The 24,824-nt window shown below is 40.7% G+C and overlaps 1 protein-coding gene across 4 annotated transcripts; it reads right to left on the reverse strand.

Annotated features, from left to right (window-relative positions):
• Positions 1 to 327: 327 nt before the first annotated feature.
• LOC148015872 (peptidyl-prolyl cis-trans isomerase-like 3) lies at positions 328 to 24,537 on the reverse strand. 4 transcript variants are annotated; one of them, XM_087664012.1, is made up of 7 exons: positions 24,078 to 24,531; positions 23,875 to 23,912; positions 23,731 to 23,787; positions 23,526 to 23,623; positions 23,336 to 23,444; positions 696 to 767; positions 328 to 606 (listed from the first exon to the last, which is right to left on the reverse strand). In XM_087664012.1, the coding sequence occupies exons 1-7, from the start codon at positions 24,223 to 24,225 to the stop codon at positions 454 to 456; spliced, it is 675 nt and encodes a 224-aa protein (XP_087520138.1). In that variant the 5' UTR covers positions 24,226 to 24,531; the 3' UTR covers positions 328 to 453. The 4 variants fall into 4 exon arrangements, 2 of the variants coding, with proteins under 2 accessions (XP_087520138.1, XP_087520139.1); XR_015688057.1 differs by having other exon boundaries at positions 530 to 606; positions 696 to 1,593; positions 24,078 to 24,537; XR_015688056.1 differs by having other exon boundaries at positions 530 to 606; positions 696 to 1,596; positions 24,078 to 24,537.
• Between the last annotated feature and the right edge of the window lie 287 nt (positions 24,538 to 24,824).

Below are 24,824 nucleotides of genomic sequence, written 5' to 3' on the forward strand. Positions count from 1 at the left end.
TGTGGTTGGTTGAGAATTTCCAAGTCTCAACAATTGCACTGATCCCACTTTCTTTGCCATAGGCCAAACATATGAAAAGTCTCTTTGTGAAATTGAGGGATTCTTTTCTTTGTAGATATAAAAATGGAGTGCTGATTTTACACACGGGCGCACGCACCTGGTGTGTGTGCGGGTGTGGGTGTGGGTGGGAGAGCTGTGCTTGCATGCACGTCCAGTTCTCTCTTTTCTGCACTTAAAGGAAAAGAATGCAGGCTCCTTTAAGTAATAAGGAATCATGAGCACTCACCAGCAGAAGACCTAATGAAACTGCAATGCTGAGTATATCAATCCCTCCAACTTTCCAGTTCAGCCTGATAATCCCTTCTCAAAACAGGACCTTTATGATAATTTAGTGGTGATCTTTGAACACAAACACCACGGAGAAGTTCAAGCTTCCCATAGCAGCAAACTCTGCTAATTTTGACCATGGTAACCCAGTTTTAAGGATACAGAAAAATTTACAGCTTGATTAAGAATCCGCAAAACTGTGCCACTTGGATGAAGTTCCTGATGTGTTGGAAGAGCCACAATCGCTTGCAAAACTTGCCAACTCATCTCATCAACAACCTGCAGACCACATCTTCTAGATCAAATTACTCATGCACACACATTATCAATCTACTAGCAAATGATGAACCCTGACTGATTAAAAATACCTCGCCCCAAGCAGTGAAGCTCCCATTCCACTCCAAATGATCTTCTAAATTGAAGAAAAACTCGCTAGTTCCCTGTTGCAGTTATTAAATTCTTATCAACCACAGACACCTACAACCTCTATTGGCTAGGTAACTACTCGAAAACTTCTCCATTGTCTTCACCAACTATTTGTTCTACAGTAATACTTCCAGCCCAATCACCACTAAACCAGCACCCATGCTTAAAATTGGCCCGTCTTATATAGTTCAGTGATGAAGGGTCGATTTTTCAACAGCTCTTTATTTTGGTGACCAATTGCAATATGTTTCTTTGTGCAGTAGGGAGGCCCATCTTCTCCTTGGTCCCTTTTCGCCTCTTCTATTAATTCCTTTGATTTAGTATTTCTAATATTTTCAGTATTGAAATTTAGATATCCTTGCTGCTGATTAAAAAGATCACTGGACTTTCATAAGCCTGAAAGCATTGAAGGTTTGGTTCTGACAACCCAATATACATTACATTGCTGCACATCCTGTTCTCGATGCTCTACTCTTCCCTAAGGGTCTTTAGATATCCTTGCTGCTGATTAAAGAGATCACTGGACTTTTGTACGCCGGAAAGTATCAAAGGTGTGGTTCTAACAGTCCAAGATACATTGCACATCCTATTCTTGTTGTTAAAGAGATCACTGGACTTTCATAAGCTTGAAAGCATCCTAGGTTTGGTTCTGACAGCCCAAGATACGTTGCACATCCTGTTCTTGATGCTCTACTTTTCCCCAAAGGTCTTTAGATATCCTTGCTGCTGATTAAAGAGATCACTGGACTTTTGTAAGCCTGAAAGCATCAAAGGTTTGGTTCTGATAGCCCAAGATACATTGCACATCCGGTTCTTGATGCTCCACCCTTCCCTAGAAGTCTTCTACCAGTCACAAAAGAAGATGACCAAGAAACAACCTCAGTTCTATGAGTTGTTATAAGCATGCACCTTCTATGAGTTGTTATGAACATGCATCTTGTGGCAGGGTGCTCTAAATGGATGATCAAACTAAGTACAATGATTGCTTCTCTTTAGAATAGTTGCCAGAAAACGGAGAGAACTTTTAAAAGTACACAAACTGAATAGATGGATTGATTGATAAGTGAGATGATTAATGAAAGTGCAACTAATAGGGCCTGACTATATAGGCCAAAGTATCTACCCAAACCTTTGACCTTTATTTAATGATAAGTGGTGTAAACGGTGTTCACACCTAGACATGCTTTTATACACACTAATGCATGTTCATACAAAGGGATGGATACTAACTAACAAAACCCCCTTTAGATCATGGGTGGCTGCACCCATGGCAAAAGAAAAAGGATCATGGGAAGGTCTTACCTCAATAGAGGTAGTGTCTAATCTCATACAACAAATTCTAATAGGAGATTATATAGAGAAGAGAGATACTTTTAACTGGAACACAGCATGGTCTACCAATAAGCTTAGGGAGCCAAAGCAAAACATGGTTCAGAGGTGCATGTGCATGGCTCAAAGGTTGTTGACCAAAGGCCAGCATGGTTTCAGAGGCATTGTGCACATGTCCAAGGGCATGATCTAGAGGTATATGCACATGGCTCAGAGGCTAATCAAAAGCCAGTATGGCTTAAAAGGCACAATACACATTATCAGAGCCCAAACACTTGAAAATGGAAAGGTGGTTACAAACCCATCTCTCCAACCCCCCTTCTTTGTGTATACCACACTGGTACACACCCATCTCTCCAATCTCCACTCTCTCTTTGCACTGCACTGCTGAATACACCTCAATTGACGCGCACACTACCTAAGTTCTTCCTCTTGCGCCCGTCAAACTGATATCAGAGCATTGGCAAGAGAGTGCACGCTTCCGGAGGATTAGACGGGTCGGTCTCTACATGTGAGTGTGAGCCGACAAGCAGTCGAGCTCAATCGGTGGTCAATCTGACTAGTCTATGCCAAGTGTGACCAGTCGGAGGTCAATTTCTGACCAGACGACAATGTTTTACAGGTTGTCGGCACTAGGTGACGAACAGGGCCACAAGCCACAAGCACATGGCAAGCAACAGGCTATCATGGGCAGTTGATGGCAGGAACATCACGCACAAGAACAAACAGCAATGGCCGGCATGTCAAATGGACATGCGAGAGCAAGCGATGACCAGGCGATGTCCGCAAGTCAACGGCACATTCAATGTTTTTATTCGTCATTTTTTTCTATTTTATTGTTATTATCTGCAGTCTTCCCTCTGCTCATTGGTGGAGGTTCATGGACACAAGCATAGGGCTAAGATTTGTGCAAATTTACACCTAAAAATTTGGGGCTTTTCCCTGGTTTGATGCTGCGCATGCAGAACAATGACATCTAACCCAAAAATTGCAGACATTGTGTGCATTTGCTTCAAAAATTTGGGGCTTTTCTTATACAAGTGCAATTTTGCTCAACTAAGCCAATTTGATTGTGATTTGTGCACTTATGGCACCCGAAATTTGGGGGGTTTACAAAATTTGTGAAATTTCTGCAACATTTGCCCATATTTGACACTCGAGATGATGAATCAATGCAATTGATGTAGATTTATTGCCAAAAAGAAAAAAATCGCAGTAGTGATGCATTTTGAGACGATTTGTGCTATGACAGTGAAATTACAGCAGATTCACTGTTGAATGGGAGAAATTTGGACTTGGGATGTATCAAATGTTGTAAAAGGGCAACTTCTCTTGGTACATGTATTGCTAAATGCTCATTATGCAGTGAAATAGTGGTACATACAGCACTTTTGTTATATCAATTGGGCATTACAATGATGTATTATTGAAGTGGGAGCTATCATTTATGCATATGTATCAAATTTGGTTCATGTACATGCTGTAATCAGCTCTTGGGGCTGAAACTGCAGCAAAATATCTGCACCTTGGACACTTTTGGAAGTACAAGTGTGTGCTTGCTGTTATATTCAGCAACCTTGCCATTGGCTGAAAGTATTCAGCATTTTATTGCAATCTTTCATTGCTGAAGATGGTTGGCAGTGCATCTCCATCTGACACAGGATCTTTTTGAAATTTATAAATTTGATGGCAATGGCTTTGATCTTTAGAAAGATCATATGCAAGGTATACTTTTTCTGAAGAATTGCGATGATGCTTTGGTAGAACATAAACCTATTGCTTTGCCAGATGTGGATTGGGCTAAAATGAATAAGAAAGCCATTACTTACATTAAAATGGCCGTCACAAATGATATCTTGGTTGATATCAAGGGACTTACCACTGCTTACGCAGTTTGGGAGAAACTCAAGGCTACATATGAGAATACAACTCCTATCAATCAAGTCCATCTCATATGAAAGTTAGTCAACTTGAAGCTTGATGAGTCTAAGCAAGCCTCAGAGCATTTAGATACTTTCACTGGTATTTTGAGTCAGTTGCAAGAAGTAGGCTTGCCGGCTTTTGATCCTAAGCTGAGGGCTATTTTCTTGCTCATGACTTTGCCAAATTCATGGAAAGCATTGTTGTGTCATTGAGCAACAACCCCAACTTGACATTTGATGGTGTGCGTGGTTCTATTCTCAATGAGGAGATTAGACACAAAGCAAGTGGGAAAAACAGTGAATCAGCCTACAATGTAAGAGAATGAACTGAAAAGAGGTCAAATGCTACAAATAAGAACAAAAATTGCAGCAAAAGCAAGGAAAAACAGCAAGATGTCACTTGCTATCAGTGTGGACACAAAGGGCATAAAAAGCCCAATTGCAAGTACTTTAAAAGGGAGCAAGAATGCAAAAAGCAAGCTAATGCAAAAGGCAAAAAGAATGAGAAGGATGACAGCTCCACCCCTAAAGAAACATAAAAGGCAAATGTGGTCTTTAATGTTGTTATTGACGAGATAGAAGAAGATAAAGATGCTAATTTGCTGGTTGCATCTTCATATCCACATACTATGACAGTGAAAGACATGTATATCACTAAAAGGGATATGATAGATGCCTTGTTGTCTACTCATGATGGTTTGTCACAATCATGGATTATTGACAGTGGTGCTTCATTTCATGTAACTCCATCTTTGGAGTGTTTTTCTTCTTATGCACAAGGTAACCTTAGAAAAGTTTACCTAGGGAAGAACCATGCATGTGAAATTGAAGGAATGGCCACCATACACCTCGCTGTTGAAAATGGTCAAGAACTGATTCTTTATGATGTTAGATATGTACCTAGCATTAAGAAAAGCTTGCTTTCTATTGGGTAGCTAGACAACAGGGGTTACTTTACTATCTTTGGTGGTGGAATGTGATAGATACAAAAAGAATCTATACTAGTCACTAAAGGTAGTAGAAAGGGAACTCTATATTATCTTCACTGCAAGGCACTTCCTGGAAAGTTTATTGCAATTGTAAAAGTGCAATCACACATGGAGTTATGGCACAAGTGTCTTGGACACATGATCCAAAAGGATTTACATGTACTTTCTTTACTTGGAAGAGTTGATGTGAAAAACTCAAAGCTTGATTTTTATGATGACTGTGTTTTGGGAAAACATGTAACGAGTTCATATTCTCATGGAACCTCTAGGAATGCATGTATCTTGGATTTAGTCCATTTTGATGTATGTACCATACCAATAAAAACTCATATTGGTTTCCATTATTTTGTGTCTTTTATTGATGACCATTATAAAAAGCTATGGGTTTACTTGCTTAAGTAAAAAAGCGAGGCCTTAGACGCCATTAAAAAGTTTTATGCATTTGTTAGTCTCAAAAGGGTTTAAAATTAAAATGCATAAGAATAGACAATGGGAACGATAGTGTATCTAAAGAATTCAATAAGTTTTGTATTGTCAATAGGATTAACAGGAGCTTACATCTCCTTATAATCCGTCATCTAATGGTGTGGCTAAGCGAATAAATTGCTCTTTCTGTGAGAAGATTCGGTGCATACTGTCCATAACTAATCTCCCACAATCATTTTGGGGAGAGGCACTTAAAAGCATGGTACATATTTGCAATCGATCTCCACATCGTACACTTGAAAGAGACATCCCTAAAGAGGTTTGGTCTAGCAAACTTGCTTCATATAACCACTTAAGGGTCTTCGACTACGAATGTTATGTACATGTACCTGTTGATAGCAGAACCAAACTTGACATGGGATTCCACAAAGGCATCTTCATGGGTTATGGAGATGAAGGTGACATGGACTATAGAGTTTGCATTCCAAACATGAAAAAGGTGCTATGCAGCTGAGATGTGGTATTTAATGAGTCAAAGTTGCTGAAAAATGCCATATCTAGTAACTTGGACAAAAAGAAAGTGAAATTTCGGCATGATCAGCCACTTGAACAGCCATCACTGAAAATTCAACTCCATTGGATGCTAGTTATGATAATCAGTGTATCATCATTAAGCCAGATGACAATGGGTAGCAAAGGGATGCTGAAAATCAGCTTTGGCAACAAAATCAACATGCCGAAAATGAATTATAACCACCTGAAAATGTATTACAGCAACCTGAAAATGTAGTTCAGCAACCAAATAATGAGGTCATTGACATTCCTTTGGATGTGGATCCAGTACCTAATAACACAGATCATTGGGTGAGAAGGTCTACACCTGTCAGGAGACCTATACAGAGGTTTGATCCCTCTTTGGACTGCATTTTACTCACAAATGAGGATGAGCCTCTCACATATAAATAGACATTATCGTGTGAATTAAAGAAAAAGTGGGAGCTAGCTATGCAAGAAGAAATGAAGTCATTGTATCAAAATGATACTTGAGATTTGGTTCCATTACCCAAATATAGAAAAGCTATTCCTAACATGTGGGTCTATAAAATCAATGGTGTGGATGGTAAACCCAAATACAAAGCCAAGCTTGTGGCTAAGGGCTATACACAAAAAGAGGGGATTGACTTTCAGGAAGTCTTTTTTGTTGTTGTCAAAATGACCACTCTTCGGGTATTGTTTGCTATCATAGCATCTATGGATCTTGAACTTAATCAAATGGATGTTAATACTGCATTCTTGCATGGTGATTTAGAAGAAGAGTTGTACATGAAACCACCAAAAGGCTTTGTTATGCCAAGAAAGGAGCACTTGGTATGTAGGCTTAACAGAAGCTTGTATGGTTTGAAAGAGGCTCCTAGACAATGGTATAAAAAGTTTGATGCCTTCATGCTATCACATGGGTTTAAAAGAAACAATGCAGATCATTGCTTATATATAAAGAAGGCTAATTATGGAAGCCTTATAATATTTGTGCTTTATGTGGATGATATGCTTAATGCTGGTAAGCATAAAAGCTAAGTTAATGCATTAAAAAGATAGCTGAATTCAGCCTTTTCCACAGACTTGGGTACAACTGAATGCGTGTGAGAAGAGAGAGAGAGCACTAGCTCTTATTTCTCTCACAAGAAAAGTACATCGGCAAAGTACGTGATCGTTTTTCTAAGGCAGATGCTAAGCCACTTGGTATTCCTTTACCACCATACCTTAAGCTTAGCAAAGCAAATTGCCCAAAAGATGATAAGGCAACCAACTCTATGAAGGGTGTTCATTATGCTTCAGCTTGTGGGTCACTCATGTACGCTATGGTTGCCACTAGACTTTTCATTGCTCATGCAATGGGAGTTGTGAGTAGGTTTATGTCAAATCCTAGCAAAGCACATTGGGAGGCAGTGAAATGCATCTTCCGGTACCTTAAGGGCACACAAAGAAAATGTACTTGCTCTGGAAAGGACACGCTAGATTTGCACGGATATTACGGTGTAGACATGGCAAGTGACTTGGATACTCGCAAGTCTACTAGCGCGTATATATTTATCTTGACTAGTGCGGCAATTTCTTGGTGCTCTAGACTACAAAGGATAGTAGCACTTTCTACCATTGAGGCTGAATACACTCCAGCCACTCAAGCTTCGAAAGAAGAAGTTTAGCTTAGTCATTTGGTCAAGCATTTTGGGTTATCCACCAAAACACTTGTACTTCGATGTGATAGCCAAAGTGTTGTGTGACTGGCTAAGAATGCCATGTTTCATGCACATATCAAACATATTGATGTGCGGTATCACTTCATCAAACGGGTTCTCAATGATGGTAACTAAGATCAAAACACAAGATAACCTTGTAGATGTTCTCACTAAAAGTCTTGCAAAGGCTCAACATGAGCAATGCATTCAGCTAGTCGGAGTTGGTTAAAGGTTCGATTAGGACCTTTAAGTGGGAGGTTGTTGGGTGTAAAGGCCCTTACACTACTCATGTGTGTATATTTATTTACACATGTGAACACACCCTTGCAGGTGTAAGTGTACCGTACCCTAAGTAAAAATGCATTCCTTTATTCTTTGTGTATATCACACTCATACACACCCATCTCTTGACTGTCCACTCTCTCTGTGCACTACACTGCTGAATACACCTTGATTGACGTACACACTACCTGAGTTCTTCCTCTCACACCCTACACATTTTTTGCCCAATGTCAAGGCAAGCACCTGGGCAGTCTTGAATGTGTTGTCGAAGACTTTGATTTGATGGAGATAGGTGCCAACATGAAAATCCCCAAATTTTAGTGAAGAAAGTCGAAAAGCTTCAAATTCATGTGAAATTTTGAAACCAATGTGATAGAGATCATTTTGCCCTGAATTACATGTAAAACACCTCTCTTCTATTGGATGGAAAGTCCCTTAATCTCCATGTGTATAAACTTACGAGTGTGAACACACCCTATTTGTACCCTAACATATAAATACATTTTATTCTTTGTGTACCATCACTAAACCGGTACATTCATCTTGGGATTCTCTCACTCTCACTCTCAGCACTACTCCTGCTCCATTTCTATCTCGCACTTCATTGCATAATCATCCCAACAAACTGGTATCAAAGTTGCGGAAAGAGTGTGTGGGCTTCTCGAAGATAGTGCGAGTCAATTCTACGCATGCAAAGGAGTTAGGCTGTTCACCTTTCAACCAGTCAATGGGCAGCAAGCGTTTATTTTGACCAGTCGACTAGTCAGTTTCGTCAATTGCATGGGTAACATGCCAACTATCGTTTCAACCAAACTGATCAGGTGCACGCAGACAACATGACCTGGCATGAGGTGACAGCCCATCGGTTACTGTGGTGACTCAACAAGCACAGAGACCAGTTATGACGGCAAGTGACAAGCCGGGCTGCTGCGACAGCAAGTGACAAGTCGGGCAACTACAATGGCAAGCGAAAGTTTGGGCACCTGCAATGGCACGCGATAGGACAGATCACACGCAACAGACCAGCGACGACATGACTCAATAGGCAGGTCGGCAAGTCAACAAGTGCCACTTCAACAGCTCTTTTTTCGTCCCTTTTTTTTAATTAATTCTTGCAATCTATTCCCCTTCTTATTGACAAGCGTTCACATGCATAAGCATAACTCCCTGATTAGTGCATTTTTATGCCCGAAAATTTGGGGGGTTTTCTAGATTTGATGCTGGTCATGCATAATAGTCGCATTGGACCCAGAAATTGCAGAAATTGTGCACATTGGTCTTGAAAGTTTTGGGGTTTTTCATGTATCAGTGAAATTTTGCTTAGCTGAGCCAAATTTACTAACATTGATGCACATTTGGACCCCAAAAATTTGGGGCTTCTGCAAAATTTTGCTAAATGTGCCTATTCTATGCTCTCGAGAACACATATTACTGCAATTGGGACAGATTAACCAATGAAAATTTTGGGGCTTTTGCTAAAATTTGTGAATTTTGGCAAAATTGATGTGTGAAATGTACATTGGAAACATTGTTGAAGCAATCTTGGTGCTATAAGCAATGAAATTCGAGCCTATTATCTCCCACTTTTGAGGTTTTTGAAGAAATTGCAAAGAATTCTAGTGTTTCTATGTATCAAAAGTGCTTTTGGACACATATGTATGAAGTACACATGTTTGGCAGCTCCCATTGAGTTCATATACTGCTGAATATTCACGGTGCAACAATCTTAGTGATCACTTGCAGATTTAGGATTGTTGCAAATATATTTTTGGTGATATTGCTGAAGTGGGAGTCACCTTGCAATGGTATATGCATGGATTATATGCTGAACTCTCAATTATATTGTTGAAAGTCATTCCTTCTATTGTTGTATATGTACTTGGATCAAATCTTGCTCTTATCTCTTGAAATTTCTGCTGAAATTACCAGAATATTCAGCCTAATATTTACTGTCATAAAATATAGCATCGGTACTTGGCACTTTGCTGAACAATGGCCACTAATGCTTCTAGCAACAGTGACACTAAATCTCTTCTTGAAATCAAGAGGTTTGATGGCACTAGCTTTGACTTGTGGAAGGACAGGATGCAAGGCATTTTGTTTCTTAAGGACTATGATGATGCTCTCTTGGAAATCAAGCCTGCAGCTATAACAGATGAGGATTGGGCTAGACTCAACAAGAAGGCCATTGCATATATTAAAATAGTTGTATCTAATGATGTACTTACAAACATTAAGCGTCTTGATACAGCTTATGCCATATGGAAAAAGTTGATGGACACTTATAAGAATACAACTCTAGTAAATCAAGCACATCTCATGCGCAAGCTTGTGAACATGGAGTTGGATGAGTCTAAGCCAGCATTGGAGCATTTGAGTGCTTTCGTAAGGATTTTGAGTCAATTGCAAGACTCTCGATTGTAGCCCTCCAATGATAAATTAAAGGCTATTTTCTTATTGATGACTTTGCCTAATAGTTGGGAGTCTTTGGTTGTTTCACTAAGCAACAACCATGCTTTAACCTTTGATGGTGTTAGGGTTTCTATTCTCAATGAGGAGATCAAAAGAAAGTCCAATGGAGAAAGCAATGGTTCAGCCTATCATCTTAGAGGCAGGTCAGAAAAGAGGGGTAATGCAAGAATAAAGGGAAAAGTAGGAGTAAAAGCAAGGGCAAACAGTAGGATGTTACTTGCTATCAATGTGGGTATAAAGGCTGTAAAAAGCCCAATTGTCGATACTACAAGAAAGAGCAGGAAAGAAAGAAACAGCAAGGAAAGAAAAAGAAAGATGATAGTGCTCCCTCAAAAGAAATTGCAAAGGCAAATATTGCATCTAGTGTGGTCATTGAAGAGCTCTCTGACACTGGAAAAATACTTGTTGCAGCCTCATGTAATGATGTGGATGTTATGCCAACAACACGTGATATGCACATCACCAAAAAGGAGGTGATTGATACCGTGTCACTTTTATTGATGATTTTAGTAGAAAGTCATAGCAAAAAGGAAGTATCAGATGCTTTTAAAAGGTTCAATCTTTGTTACCACAGAGAAAGGGCTTAAGTTAAAAGCTATAAGAACGGATAATGGAAGTGAGTATATTCCTAATGAGTTTAAAAAGTTTTGAGAGATGCATGGCATCAAGAGGGAGTTGATAGTCCCTTACAACCCTGTATCAAATGGCGTGGCTAAAAGATATAATCGCATATTTTGTGAGAGAGTCAGACACATGCTGTCCATAGCTAATCTCCCAAAGCGATTCTGGGGAGAGGCTCTTAAAATTACAGTTCATGTATGCAAACGGTCTCCCAATCATGCATTGAAAAATAGCATTCCTGAAGAGGTTTGGTCTGGCAAACCTGCTTCATATAACCATTTGCGTGTCTTTGGTTGTGATGCCTTTAGTGCATGTTCCTGTGAATTAGAGGACTAAACTAGACATAAAATCCATCAAGGGCATCTTCATGGGATATGGAGATGAGGGAGAGAGCGGTTATAGAGTTTGGCTTCCTCAGGACAAAAAGATAGTACGCAACCGAGACGTAGTATTTAATGAGGCAAAGTTGCTAAAAAATGCTACACATGGTGACCTTGACAAAAAGGCTAAATTTCAGTATGAACAGCCAGCCATTCAACAACCATTAGTAGAAGATTCTATTCCTTTTGATGCTGAAAATGAGCAACGACCTATTGTGCTACAGCCAGAAGATAATGGACAGCAAATAGATGCACAGGATGGAATAGGACAGCGAGAGGAACATGCCGAAAACAGGTTATAGCAGCAAGAAAATGCTGAAAATCAACCACCAGGTGATGGTGTGCACATACCTAAGGATATAGGCCCATTGCCTAACAATATAGATCATTGGATAAAAAGGTCTAGACTCTACACGTATCAAAAGGCAACACAAAGGTTTAAGCAAGAAACTGCTGAAAATCAACCACTAGGTGATGATGTGCACATACTTGAGGATGTAGGCCCATTGCCTAACAATACAGATCATTTGGTAGGAAGTTCTACGCGTATCAGAAGGCAGCCACAGAGGTTTCAGCCATCTTTGGATTGCATTTTATTGACTGATGAAGGTGAGCCTCTGACATTTAGAGAGGCACAGTCATGTGAAAACAAGAGAAAGTGGGAGCTTGTTATACAGGAAGAGATGAAGTCTCTATATGCAAATAACACATGGGAGCTTGTGAAACAGCCTTCCTTCCATGGATAGGTGGTAAATCCTTGATTACAACTTAATTACAGCAGCAAACAATAAATGCAAATCTGAAAACACAAATTTACCTACTGATCTTAACAATGCGCACACGACTGGCCCCAAAATTGACGCCCCTTTCGGTATTTCTTTAGCTTTATTGAAGAAGAAGTTGATTTACAATGGGATTCTCCCAATCCCCTCCGCAATCCAAACTCCCCTTGCTGTCCAAAGTGGCCAGCAAGTCTTGAATCTGATTTGCCCCTTGATTCGGGCACTTAATTGGCCTTCACCCACTTCATAGACGATGGAAATGCCCCAAATTCAATGGCTAGCTAGTCCTCCACCTGAATTTAGCTGAAATTCACCTTCAACCTTGAAAAATCCAAGTCTTGGAGCTTCCAGTTTTTGGCACATTTTCTGAGGCTACTGGTAAACCCTAATTTCTGCTATAAATTAGGATTCACAACAGAGAAATTTGCAATTTCTCAACCTCCATGCTAAGATTTTCAAAGCAAGACTGTGAAATGGCTGGGAGATGAGAGAGAAAGCTATAGAGAGAGGAAATTCAAAGTTTTGTCACGAAGAATGACTGAAAATCAGTCAAATGCAGTTGTTGCCTTGCCACAATAGCATTTAATACTGTCGCCTATAGCTAAGATATCCAAATCAGCTGTCACCTTGTACCTAGATGCCATCATCCAGCTGTGGAGGGTCCGAATCTTCAATCGCCTCCTCAAAACTCACTCATGGCTGGCTGCAGTGGCTGAAAATAGGCTGGCCATGGCTGGTCACAGCTCTCCCACATTTACTACAGCCAAAATGATCTCGTTTTTTCTCTTCTTCAACAATTTACCAACCTATATGGGCAAGTTTGCCAAGTGGCAATCTTTCCAAATGGTTTTTCCAACATTATCCATCATTAAATACCAATTTTCAGCCTTTAATTACTGAAAATTAATCTAATAATTATTTCAATGTCTAGAAAAATAATCTGACTGGCCAATAATTAAACTGGCTAGGCATCTTCCATTCCCAAGTCTCTCTGTGCCATCTTTGACCAATAGATCGGCGTTAGGTACCATTAAACGCCACATCTCTAGTATCACCAACTGACACTTATGGCCAAATGAATGACCTAGGCCAACAATTGACACTAGATACCACCAAGTACCTGTGCAACATAACTTATAGCAACTTTTGCCTTTGACATCCCGTGATTTCCTTGGGTCTCAAGCTCATAAATTTACTGTAACTCCAGTTACACCTCACATGTGCAACATTTACTTAATCATGTGATTAAAAATTAATCCACATGTTAAGTGAGGTTTCAAAAATACATGTCCTCATAACAACTTGTACCTTTGCCCAAGGATAGGAAAGTTATCCCTAACAAATGGGTTTACAAGGTGACATGTATTGATAGGAAGCCCAAGTACAAGGCACATTTGGTTGCTAAGGGTTATACACAGAAGAAAGGCCTACACTTCCAAGAGGTTTTTTCACCAGTGGTGAAAATTACTACACTCCGTGTCTTGTTTGTTCTCACAACATTGTTGGATTTAGAGTTGGATCAAATGGATGTAAAGACTGTTTTTCTTTAGGGTGACCTCGATGAAGAGTTGTACATGAAATAGCCCAAAGGTTTTGCTATTCCAAGGAAAGAGCATTTAGTTTGTAAGCTGAAACACAGCTTATATGGGCTGAAACAAGCCCCTAGATAGGTGGTATAAAAAGTTTGATACTTTTATGCTCAGCCATGGATTTAAATACAGTCATGCAAATCATTGCTTAGACACAAAAAAGACTGATGATGGAAGGCTTACTGTGCTTGTCTTATATGTGGATAACATGCTAATTGTAGGAAAGCATAAGAGTACTTTAAATGCTCTTAAAAGGCAGCTGAGTTCAGCCTTCTCAATGAAAGTTTTGGGGGCAGCTAAACACATTTTAGGCATGCATATTAAAAGAGATAGAGGGCAGCACTTGTTGTTTCTCTCATAGAACAAGTATATCAACAAAGTACTTGATAGATTTAATATGGTCGATGCTAAGCCTCTTGGTGCGCCTTCACCATCGCATACAAAGCTTAGCAAAGCTGATTGCCCAAAAGATGATACAGTTGCTACTGCAGTGAAGGGCATACCTTATGCATCAGCTTGTGATTCTTTGATGTATGCCATGGTTGCAACTCGCCCTAACATTGCTCGTACTATGGGAGTTGTTAGTAAATTCATATCTAACCCTTGCAAGCCACACTGGGAAGCAGTGAAATGTATCTTTAGATACTTAAAAGGCACACAAGAAAAGTGTATATGCTATGGAAAGGATACACTAGAGTTGCAGGGATTCTATGATTTAGACATGGCAAGAGATCTTGACACTAGAAAATCTACGAGTGGGTATGTCTTTACTTTGGCCGGTAGGGCTATTTCTTGGTGTTCAAGGTTGCAGAAAATTGTAGCACTAAGTACTACAGAGACTAAATATATTTCAGCCACAAAAGCTTCTAAGGAAGCTATTTAGCTTGGTCATTTGGTCAAGGATTTTGGTCTTTCTTCACATACTCTAGTGCTTGGTTGTGAGAGCCAGAGTGTTGTATGTTTGGCTAAGAATGCCATGTTTCATACATGTACCAAACACATAGATGTTTGGTACCACTTTATTCGACAAGTCTTGGATGATGGACTTGTCACACTGACTAAGGTCAAAACCCAAGATAACCCTGCAAATGTTCTCACTAAGAGTCATGCAAAGGTTCAACATGAGCATTGCATCCGATTAGTGGAAGTTCGCTAGCTTAAAGGTACCACTTCAGGCCTTTAAGTGGGAGGTTGTTGAGTGTAAAGTCCCTTTGGGTGTAAAGTCCCTTAATCTCTATGTATATAAAGTTACAGGTGTGAACACACCCTTATTTGTACCCTAACATATAAATACATTTTATTATTTGTGTACCGTCACTAAACCGGTACACTCATCTTGGGATTCTCTCACTCTCACTCTCAACACTGCTCCTGCTCCATTTTTGTCTCGCACTTCATTGTGCACTCATCCCAACATCTTCAAAAGAACATTTAACCTAATTAACTAAGGTTTTCTTGAAACCTTATCTCTAACAGGATAAAAATCAAGAGGGGGATGACATGGAGCTGGGTCACAGTAGGTCGGCATGGCAAGAAGACAGGCAGCACGTGGATGATGATCCATGGGATTTGCCAGCATCAGGCAATGCATGGGAGCTATAGGCGTCAGTTGAGTGACATAGATGTGAGATGATAGACAGGTGACAGACTGTCAATGCATGAATAATAACTAACTGTGAGTACTGGACGATCTGTGTGAGAGCACATGGAGCAAAGGCTAGAGGAGCTGTCCTGGATCAGGGGCAATGCCATAGGGATGAATAATAACTAACAACTGTGAGTGCTGGATGGTGTGAGTGCGAGCACATGGAGCAAAGGCTAGAGGAGCTGTCCTGGATTGGGGGCAATGACATGCTCTACAGTGACAATGCGGGAGTTTGCTAAGGATAGCACATGGGATTGGAGCACAACATGCATAAGCTGTTGGTGGGCTATGCCTTGCACACATCTGTACTACAGTTGTACTACATGATTAGAGGATCATTTTTGGTAAGAAACTGGGTTATTTGCATAGCTCTACAGAAGATGAGAGCATCCAAACATGGAAAGATCTCCAATTTTATTTACAGAAAATTTTACATGGACCAGAGTGTAAGTTAAGCTAGTCTGGGATGGACAATTTCATCTTGATCTGCCTCAAATAATCCTCACCAACCAAGCCACAAACACTCCACTGAGCCGTTATCAAAGAAGATGATGCAATGCTGATCATCAACATTTAGATACCATGATCATCTATGATTCTCCCTTTGACCTTGATGGCTTTTTGCAGCCATCACAGGCCACTGTTATGCTGCCTTTTCCAACATGCAGCCCAACCCTTCATCAATAAAAGCATCTTGTTTTTAATAAAATAAAAACTACCAACCCTCTTTTGAAATTTTCCCATGTTATTAGCATTAAAATCCAGACTATGAAAAAGCGGCAAACAAACCGGACTGAAGAGAAGCATCAAACAGCTGCTGACATCCTTCATGAACTGCTGCCAGGACTGCCCTGCACACGATCTTTAGGCAAACTGCTGCCATTGCCATGACCTGTGTCACCATGTTCTGCTAGCTGCACAAGTGACCTGCTGCTTGCCCTGGCATCACTAGCCATTGGTTTGAGGCGAATGGCTGCCATCCCCATGCTTGCAACATCATGTTCTACTGGCTGCAGAAGCAACCCTGCTGCTTGCCCTAGCATCACTAGCCACGTGGCTGTCCCACCACATCATCCTGCCCTGCTCAAGATCAAGGGCACTGTCTATTCTTCCCCAGTACAATTGCGGCTGTCCTCAATAGCATAGCCTCCTCATCCATCAAAAGCAAAGGATAAGGAGCTGTTGCCAAACCGAGACTCATCAAACCACACTAGCTCATGCATGGGCTAACCAAATATTGAAACTCCTCCCACTGCATACCCTTTATGTACTCGTGAAGCAACACTGGTTTTGGCATCAACAAATCCTAAAGTCTGTCAACATCCACCAACTCCAGCTGCTCCTAATCTAAGGTGGTTGCAGGAGTAGGTCCATGATACCCAGCAAGATTATTCACATGAAACAGCAATGCATCTTCAATTAGAAGTTCCTCAATTAGAAGGTAGCTGTAATTGATAAGTCATATCACTTAGCTTCTTAATAAAGTAAACATGCCCCTTCTTCCAAGGTGCTAGCATATGTGAACACTCGCTAAACTTCTCTGAACACTACTTCTGGATCTTGAGATAATACCATTACCTTCCCAAAAGATCAACTTGCACCAATGTTTGTCAACCACCTTGCCTTGTTGTTACACCACCACGATATTCCCCTGAGCCTACTTCAACTAATCTATGTCTACAATCAGCTGATCAGCCACATAGTTCTTAGCAGAGTTCTCCAAAAACAATTGAAGGTATTGCTAAACAGTTGTCTATATACTAAAATAGTAGCTGTTTTTTGGTAGAGGCATCAATTGTATCATTGACCACATGCTCGACCAATGCTAGATACTCCTCCCATGAAACCTAATGATCTTGACAGTAGCAAATAAGTAAGGTAATCATGGTATGATCAGAAATCTACATCTATCCATAAGCTTGTGGGTTGAAGGCCAAACAAAGCCTTCCAAAATGCACTAGTGAAGTTAGAATCACAATCAATACGATCCTCTCTGGCAAGCCATGCTCACAAAGAATCCCTTTGATATAGAGTTGTGCAAGTTCTGCTACATCCATCTGGGCTTCACATGAAATCAACCTCAATTGCTTGCTGAACCTGTCTTTTATGCCCCTTTGTAACCTAGTGCAAATGCACTAAGGACACTTCAGGATTAGGACAGCTGAGTCCTATTTATAGGCATCGAGGCATATTGTGCACATTCATTGTGTGATCACCACTCTTGGCCTCATGGCCCATTGGCCAACGCATCCATAGACTACGATGGTGTGGGTTGGTGATATGGGACGCCAATCCTTTGGATGTGGTCATGGCCCAGAGTGCTACTAGTGCCCATCCAAATGTCCAAGGACATAAAACTATCCACCACTTTTAAGATGGCATCATTCTAAATCTACTTGCTCTTTGCAAGGCTGGTAACAAAATCCATCAAAATCTCCTTCAAGGAAAATCTCGTATTGGTAATAGTTGTAGCTTTCCCGCCACTTTTCAGTTGTCTAATTTTGAGGACTTGCATGGAAGGCATCCCTCATGTATTGGTGAACTTCTTGTTTCATATGTGGCCACTAGAATTCTGCAAAAGCTTCTCAAGAGTGGGACCTTCCCTGCAATGTGCCACATATAAGAAACAACAGCCAACTATGGAAGGAGAGAGAAACAAGAGAGTAGACAGTGGCAATGTGTGAGCTGAATGAGGGTATAAAGTACTTGCTTCCTAATCTAAAAAGATAGATGAAAGTACAACTAAGGTTCAGGTCTAAGGTTGACCTAGCCACACTTCCAACGACTAACTAGAGTTAGGTTTATTTACTCCAAAGCAGAGTGTTACTACTTTGATACCCTAAGACACTAGGTGTACACACCCTACATTGACACTTTAATAAGTGTCCACACCACACAAATTACATTGGGCATTGCCTAGAATTAGCAAATTCTAACACCCCCTTGCATAGCAAACCTCAATGTGTTTCCTATGAGCATGAAACACGAGATTTTGTGCTACTATCATAGCACTTTGACTGTCAGAAAAATGAGTGTAGGACCCTCCAATGAGATCTTTAGATCAACCAATAATCTATATTGGTGAACAGTTGTGAAACTTTACCCAATGGCTTATGGAAGCTTTAACTTTGACATTTCCTCTTTATGTGCCAAAATCTGCTCAGATACCAACATCTTATTCAGCTCCTCTTCATTGGACTGAATTTTAGCAGATACATCCTTAGGCACATCACCATAAAAAGGTCTCAACAAGCTCACATGAAAGGCATAGTGTATCCGCTAGTGTAGAGGCAATTTCAGCCGATATACCGCATCGCTGATCCTCTCTAACACTTGGAAAGGTCCATAGTTCCTCATTCTGAACTGTAGATACATTCTCATTTGCCCTTTCATCTTTTTCAGCCTTGACTTTTCAAAATGCAGCAATACATAATCACCCTTTAAGAAATACAATACACATCCATGGTGATCAGCTACTCCCTTTTACGTTCCTTAAGTTCTCTGAAACGCATAGCTGTAATAAACTATGGCATCTTTTGCCTACCATGCTTCACTTGCTAACATACAATGCATGTCCGATCTTTCATCACATGCAACCCAGTGTGATATTCCATACATCACTGATTCTCTCATGTACTATCATCGTTATCAGCTTGTTGATAGGACAGTTCCTAGCGATGTGTCCCTCCTATTCACATGTGTAACATTTATTAGCAGCCCTCAATTCTCTATGCTCTGCCACACTTTTCGGAGGTCTTTGCTGCTGTTTTTGCCTCTTTTCAGCCTGATTTTCAGATCTGCCATTTTTCTCAGCCTTCATTTCCTTGACATTTGACTCATCATGGTCTTAAAAGCCGGCATCTTTTCCACACAGCAATCAAGTAGCAGTTTCTATAAGCTGAGACATGCTTGAAACAAAGGATTTAATGCAAAAATCCCTGGTTCCTTTAGGCAAACCACATACATACTTCTCCACCCGCTCATGAAGGGAAACTGACCGATAAGAAGTGACGGGCAGCAATGCATCCCAAAACTTCTTATTGTATTGCTCTAAATTCTTGCATTCCTTTGCATCAAGCTTGTTCCAAGCTGTCATGATGTCCACCTCAAAGATACTAGTCAACCAATTCGATGCAAACATTTGCTTGAATTGTACCCATATTGATGGTGCTCTACCTTGCATCAAGAGCGTGGACCACCATTGCAATGCATTTCCCTCAAGAAAGTGGTTGTCTTGCGAATCTTAGAGGATTCGGTAAAGTTTCCCCCCGAATAGGCTGCATCAAACTATTGAATGAAAGTCAAAGCTTTCAGCCTATCTTGTGCACCCCTGAACGGTTCAAATTTCACTGCTTTTCCACCCTCATCATAGTCTTTTGCTTCCCCTTTGGGAGTCAAGTTGTCATACACTGGCTGCTGCAAAAAGGGTGCATTTGCTATATTACATCATGACCAAGCCCAAATGAAGCATTTGGATGACCAGTAGTCATTCCTTGAGCCCCATAAGCATTCGGGGGTGCAGATGCATTGCCAAACATTCCACTTTGTGCCCCAGGCATCAAGCCAATGCTACCATACATAGGGTTTTGTACATTTTCAGCCATACCCGAATACAATGGGCCTTGCACACCATGCATCGGCTGCTGCATACCATAGGGATTTGTGCCATGCATTCCTGTATGCGGCCCTTGGCCAACCATTGCATGAAAAATCGTGCTACCACCAAAGTATCCTGGCTGCACCATCATAGCATGCATTCCCGGCTGTCCCAAAAACCATACGATTAGCATTTACATCATGAACTTGCATTTGCATTTCTTGCCCAACTGGCACCAACTGCTTTTCACCACGAGCATCTTTAGGAGCATCTTGAGAAGCCTTTGGCTTGTTCTTCGGTGCATCTTGCTGTCCTGAAGTTTTAGAAGAGGATTTTCTCTTCTTGCCCTTGTTGTCCTTCGTAGTAGTGTTCAAAAACCGAGTAAACTAAGGATCTTTTGCCAATTCAGCAAAGATATTGGCTGCTGCCCTCATTCGAATCTTGAATGCATCATCGAATTCCATTTCCCCTTGTTGATCATCATCCTCTTTCTGCATTGAGGGTCCAACATCTTGGCCTTCAGCCACATTTTCAGCATGTTGTCCATGATTCGTACCTTGTCCAAGATCAGGCATTGCATTTCCTTCTTCCCCATGTCCAAAATGAAAAAACAAGATTTCCCTCTCTGTTCAGCCCTATTTAGCCTTTCCCCCACTTGCATGGGAAAGTTTTGCCAGTGGCAGCTTTCTTAATCCATTTTCAATAATTTTCAGCCATTTAATTAATTTTCAAAATTAATTAATTTTGAAAATTAATTCAACTCTTAATCCATGCCCAGAAAATTAACCTTGCCCATCCAAAAATTAATTGGCTAGGCCATTTGCAACCCAAAGTGGTCCCATGTATTAATTAACCCTTGGACAAGCATTAATCCATTAATTAATGCCTAGTCCCTAGTATCACCACTGACACTTAATGGCCAATTAATGGTCCTAGGGGCAAACTAACACCAAAATTCACCTAGAATCTAACAAGTGTAACTTGTTACAACTTTTGCCTTTGACACCCATCTTTTTCACAGGGTCCTTCGGCCTTCAACTGTTAAAAAGTAGCTTGCACCTCACATGTGCAACACATGTGCATCTTTTAATTACACATTTGATTAATCCTTTAATCAAATGTCAATAAAACATAAGCAAAGCATCAAATTTTCACGTCCTCGTGACATCATCTTTATCCACATAGTTCTCAACACCACACAAAGACCGACATCCTCAGCCTCCTCTTCCTTCTTCAACATTGCCATCTCTTCTACTAAGAGATTGTTGTAATACATATGTTTTTGTTGTCCAACACACCATCTACATTAGCACACACCCCTCCTTGTCGCCTAACAGTTCTTTGCCTCGAGTGACCGATTTTCAACCTTCTCTGCTAGTACACTACTCCATTTACCAAATTTCAACCTCCAACTGCTGTGTTTTGGTGACTAGCCTCCTACCATTCATTATTCATCACTCTCTCATCTCCCATTGGTGGTTACAACACTCAGGATCCATCTCCGGTGGACGTCACTCTCCAACACTCCATTGCTCTGCCCTTGGGCATTATGTACACTCTTACATTCATTTACAATATCCATTCACTTCAGAGTTTCTTCTCTCTATGTTTGTCTCTACGTTTGAGTTTTGCATTTTGCGTTTTGCATTTAAGGTTTGAGTTTTACTTGTCACTATCTGAGTCTTTGTGTTTCAATCGTGGTCGTACATGCCATGTTTCGTTAGTGTAAACCCTAGCATATCTTCACAGCACTTTCCATTCTTTTTTCCTTTATTTGCATTGTGGATAGCCTTGTTGAATGGCTGTCCCACATCAATCTTTGGCTTATTTTTGAGTTGCCATTTTGCTTCGCCTTTACTTTTGTATTTAAAAAGCATAGCTTTGTTACCTCATTGTGTAGCAACATTCTTTGGAGTCTGTTCCTCCTATAACAGGAGGCCAATCAACTCTACAAATGTGAGGGGCTGTTGTATACCCCTCAAAGACAAATTTAGCGAAGTGTAAAACCCAAGATAAGACTTTGGAAGAGAGTTCAGGGTGATGTTGATCATCTCATCATCCGTCAATACCTCATCAATATTTAGTATCTGCTCTCTCAAATCCTAAATGTAAGTGAGGTGATCTATCATAGCATCACCCTCATCCATCTGTACATTGGCTAATTCACTTCTCAAGCAAGAGATTATAGTGTCATTGCGTCCTACAAACATCTGCTCAAGGATATCCCAAGCTATCTTTGAGGTCTTACATGACCAGTTCTAAGGTATAATTGTCTTCATCACTGAAAGAGCAATCAAAGATAAAGCTTGTGCACCAAGTATCCAATGTCCAAGATTGATTGGTGACATTTGTATTTCAATTTATGTAAATATTATGCTTTCTGTAAATAGTGTTGAATCAAGTCATTACCACCCGTTCCCAAAAGGATTGGTTGGTGTCATAGTTCCATTGCAAGGATACCATCAACTCCCTTGACTTGGTGGATCCATGGCACATGATTGGAAGTCAAAAGCATTGCTTTAGTGCTGAGATAATATTCAATTGAGCATTAGAGTAAAAATGTATTAATACAATGAGACAGGATCAAGCAGTGATAATGCCTCTCACTTTGAAAATGCACAAAATAAAGGGGTAAATGCAATGTTTAATCTTGGACAAGACCATGCAGCCTGGGCAACAAGTTGAAAATGTTAGTGTAGACCAAAATGTGAGTCCTTCAAGGCCTCTTGATACTGATGACCAGCAAGAAAGTGAAGAATATGATGTTCAGCTCAAATATCAATTTGAGGACAGCAGCTAATATATTTGCTCAATTGGCAAAGGATCCTTAGTTCACTCAATTTTTGAGTTTTTCAAGGGAGGGCAACAAAAGCAAGAAGAGGAAGCCATCCTCTAGAGCTTCAGGTTGGCAAGATGTATTGAAGGAAGGGCCAAAACTGCCTCATGATGCCCAATGTAAACAATGAGCAAAAGCAACTCATTCTGATGGGACAATCGATACAAATGCAAGGCCAACTTGGCAATGCCAATCCATTTAATTATGGGCAACGAGGCATGCATGCTAACATAACTCAGGGTCAACCAAAGATTATTGAAAACTGCTTGAAGAAAAAAATTAGGAGTATCAAGAAGTGCAAGTGAGCACTTCTCAGAATCAGTAGTATCAAGAAGTGCAAGTGTGCCTTTATGATAGTCAACTACATGCAAGCTATGAAATAATAATGACCAGCAATTCAAGACCTTACTTTGGCACAAGATTCAGTTCCTATGTTCATTTTACTCCTTAGATGAGGCATAAGCTGGCAACTCACTGTGATCAAAGAGATTGTGCCTTTTCTATTAGGCACAAGAGTTTCCACAGGCAGCAGATTCACTTGTTGCTTTCCACAAGAATATAACCCACCTTGCAAGAGGGCATACCTGCAAGTGCATGATGCTTAAATCAAGCCAGAAGTAAGACACACAATACAGTACAGTTCAAACTTGACATGCTAGCATCACCCTTTCCTAGGATCTTCATGACCCTCATCATATGTCTCCCCTGGAGCCTCTGCCCGGTAGAACGCACATCCATCAAACATGCCTTTTGCCACTAATGACTGTGTTTTCCATAGATTACAACAATGTAAGTATCAAGGACCACAGCGAAAACTCCATCTCATCCTTGAAGAACATGCGATAGTCAATTTAAAGAGAAAATAGCTACCTTCAGGTATCTCACTGTCTTTGGAGACGCCTGCCCAAAAAATTTGACCTTGATATCCTGCAAAAGAAAATAACTTTTGTTTCCATGCAAAATAAACCGTTACTGAAGTAGCGGAGCCCTGAAAAAGGTAAGGTCCGTACACACCCCGTATCTGGTCGAAAACACCAACAACTCGGAATAACCTGGAAATTCCAAAAGGACCCGAATTGGGGGTATCAAGCAATTCAAAGCATAGAGAGATTTTTCCCGAATCAGAGGAGGACGCAATGAACCACGTGAAAAACCCTCAGGTTCTATTTCTCAATTTCAGACCAGCTAGTTAAAACATCCAGAATCACAGTAATTACCATCCAAGTAAGCCTCCGAGTAACCAATAAAAGCTTCGTCCCGCATGTACCCCGGCAAGCGCCCAGAAGAGATACCAACTATGCGACTACTCATCAGCAGCACCAGCGCCGCAAGTTGGCTCAATCGTTGATGATGCCACATGATCATGGTGGTGTTGGTATTGCTACTGCTACTAAATTTACTTGCTTCGCACGCACGAAATTCATCTGTTTCGCTGTGGCAGGCATATAATGCAGTCTATTACGAGGAGGAGGAGCGGCCGCAACGTTTGGCAGCTCCGATCCGATGGGATGGACTGATCAGCGACAATATCCATGGGGCCACGGCGCAAGTTCGCTCTCTCTCTCATGAAATGCTGAAGCATATCTGCACCCCGCGCTGCCCTCACGGAGAGGCTCGGCCTCAGCACTATCTCCCACGGGGGAGTTGGGATCAACGGGTGTCGTTGAGGCCCAAAAAAATGAGTGAATCTTTACCTCTACTTTTTAGCAAAGTAAACCCATACGACATAAAAAACTCGTCCACCAATAGTAATCCGAACCAATTGGAAAAGTGGGGGTTAACCAAGAACTATGCCTCGAATTTTCATGTGGTTTGTTGCGACGATTAAAAATAAACCCATTCAACTTTGTAAACGCAACTAGCCCAGTCTGACGGAATTGATTGCGTAGGCTGCCAATGCAAAGAGACGATAGATTCTGTGGGGCTCACCTTTAATGGGGCATTCAACGAAACCGCTTGTAACG

This window comes from Lygodium microphyllum, chromosome 23 (genome assembly GCF_053477565.2).
Source record: "Lygodium microphyllum isolate KBCC chromosome 23, Lygodium_microphyllum_v1.1.10, whole genome shotgun sequence".
NCBI classification, from domain to species: domain Eukaryota; kingdom Viridiplantae; phylum Streptophyta; class Polypodiopsida; order Schizaeales; family Lygodiaceae; genus Lygodium; species Lygodium microphyllum.

What these genes read in the sequence shown, in the direction of transcription:
- LOC148015872 (XM_087664012.1), bottom strand. Translation starts at nt 24,225, where the DNA reads ATGATCATGTGGCATCATCAACGATTGAGCCAACTTGCGGCGCTGGTG. An exon ending in GCACAATCTCTTTGATCACA is followed by an intron (nt 768 to 23,335) that starts GTGAGTTGCCAG and finishes TAACTGCAACAG; the next exon opens with GGAACTAGCGAGTTTTTCTT. An exon ending in GCTTCACTGCTTGGGGCGAG is followed by an intron (nt 607 to 695) that starts GTATTTTTAATC and finishes TGTGGTCTGCAG; the next exon opens with GTTGTTGATGAGATGAGTTG.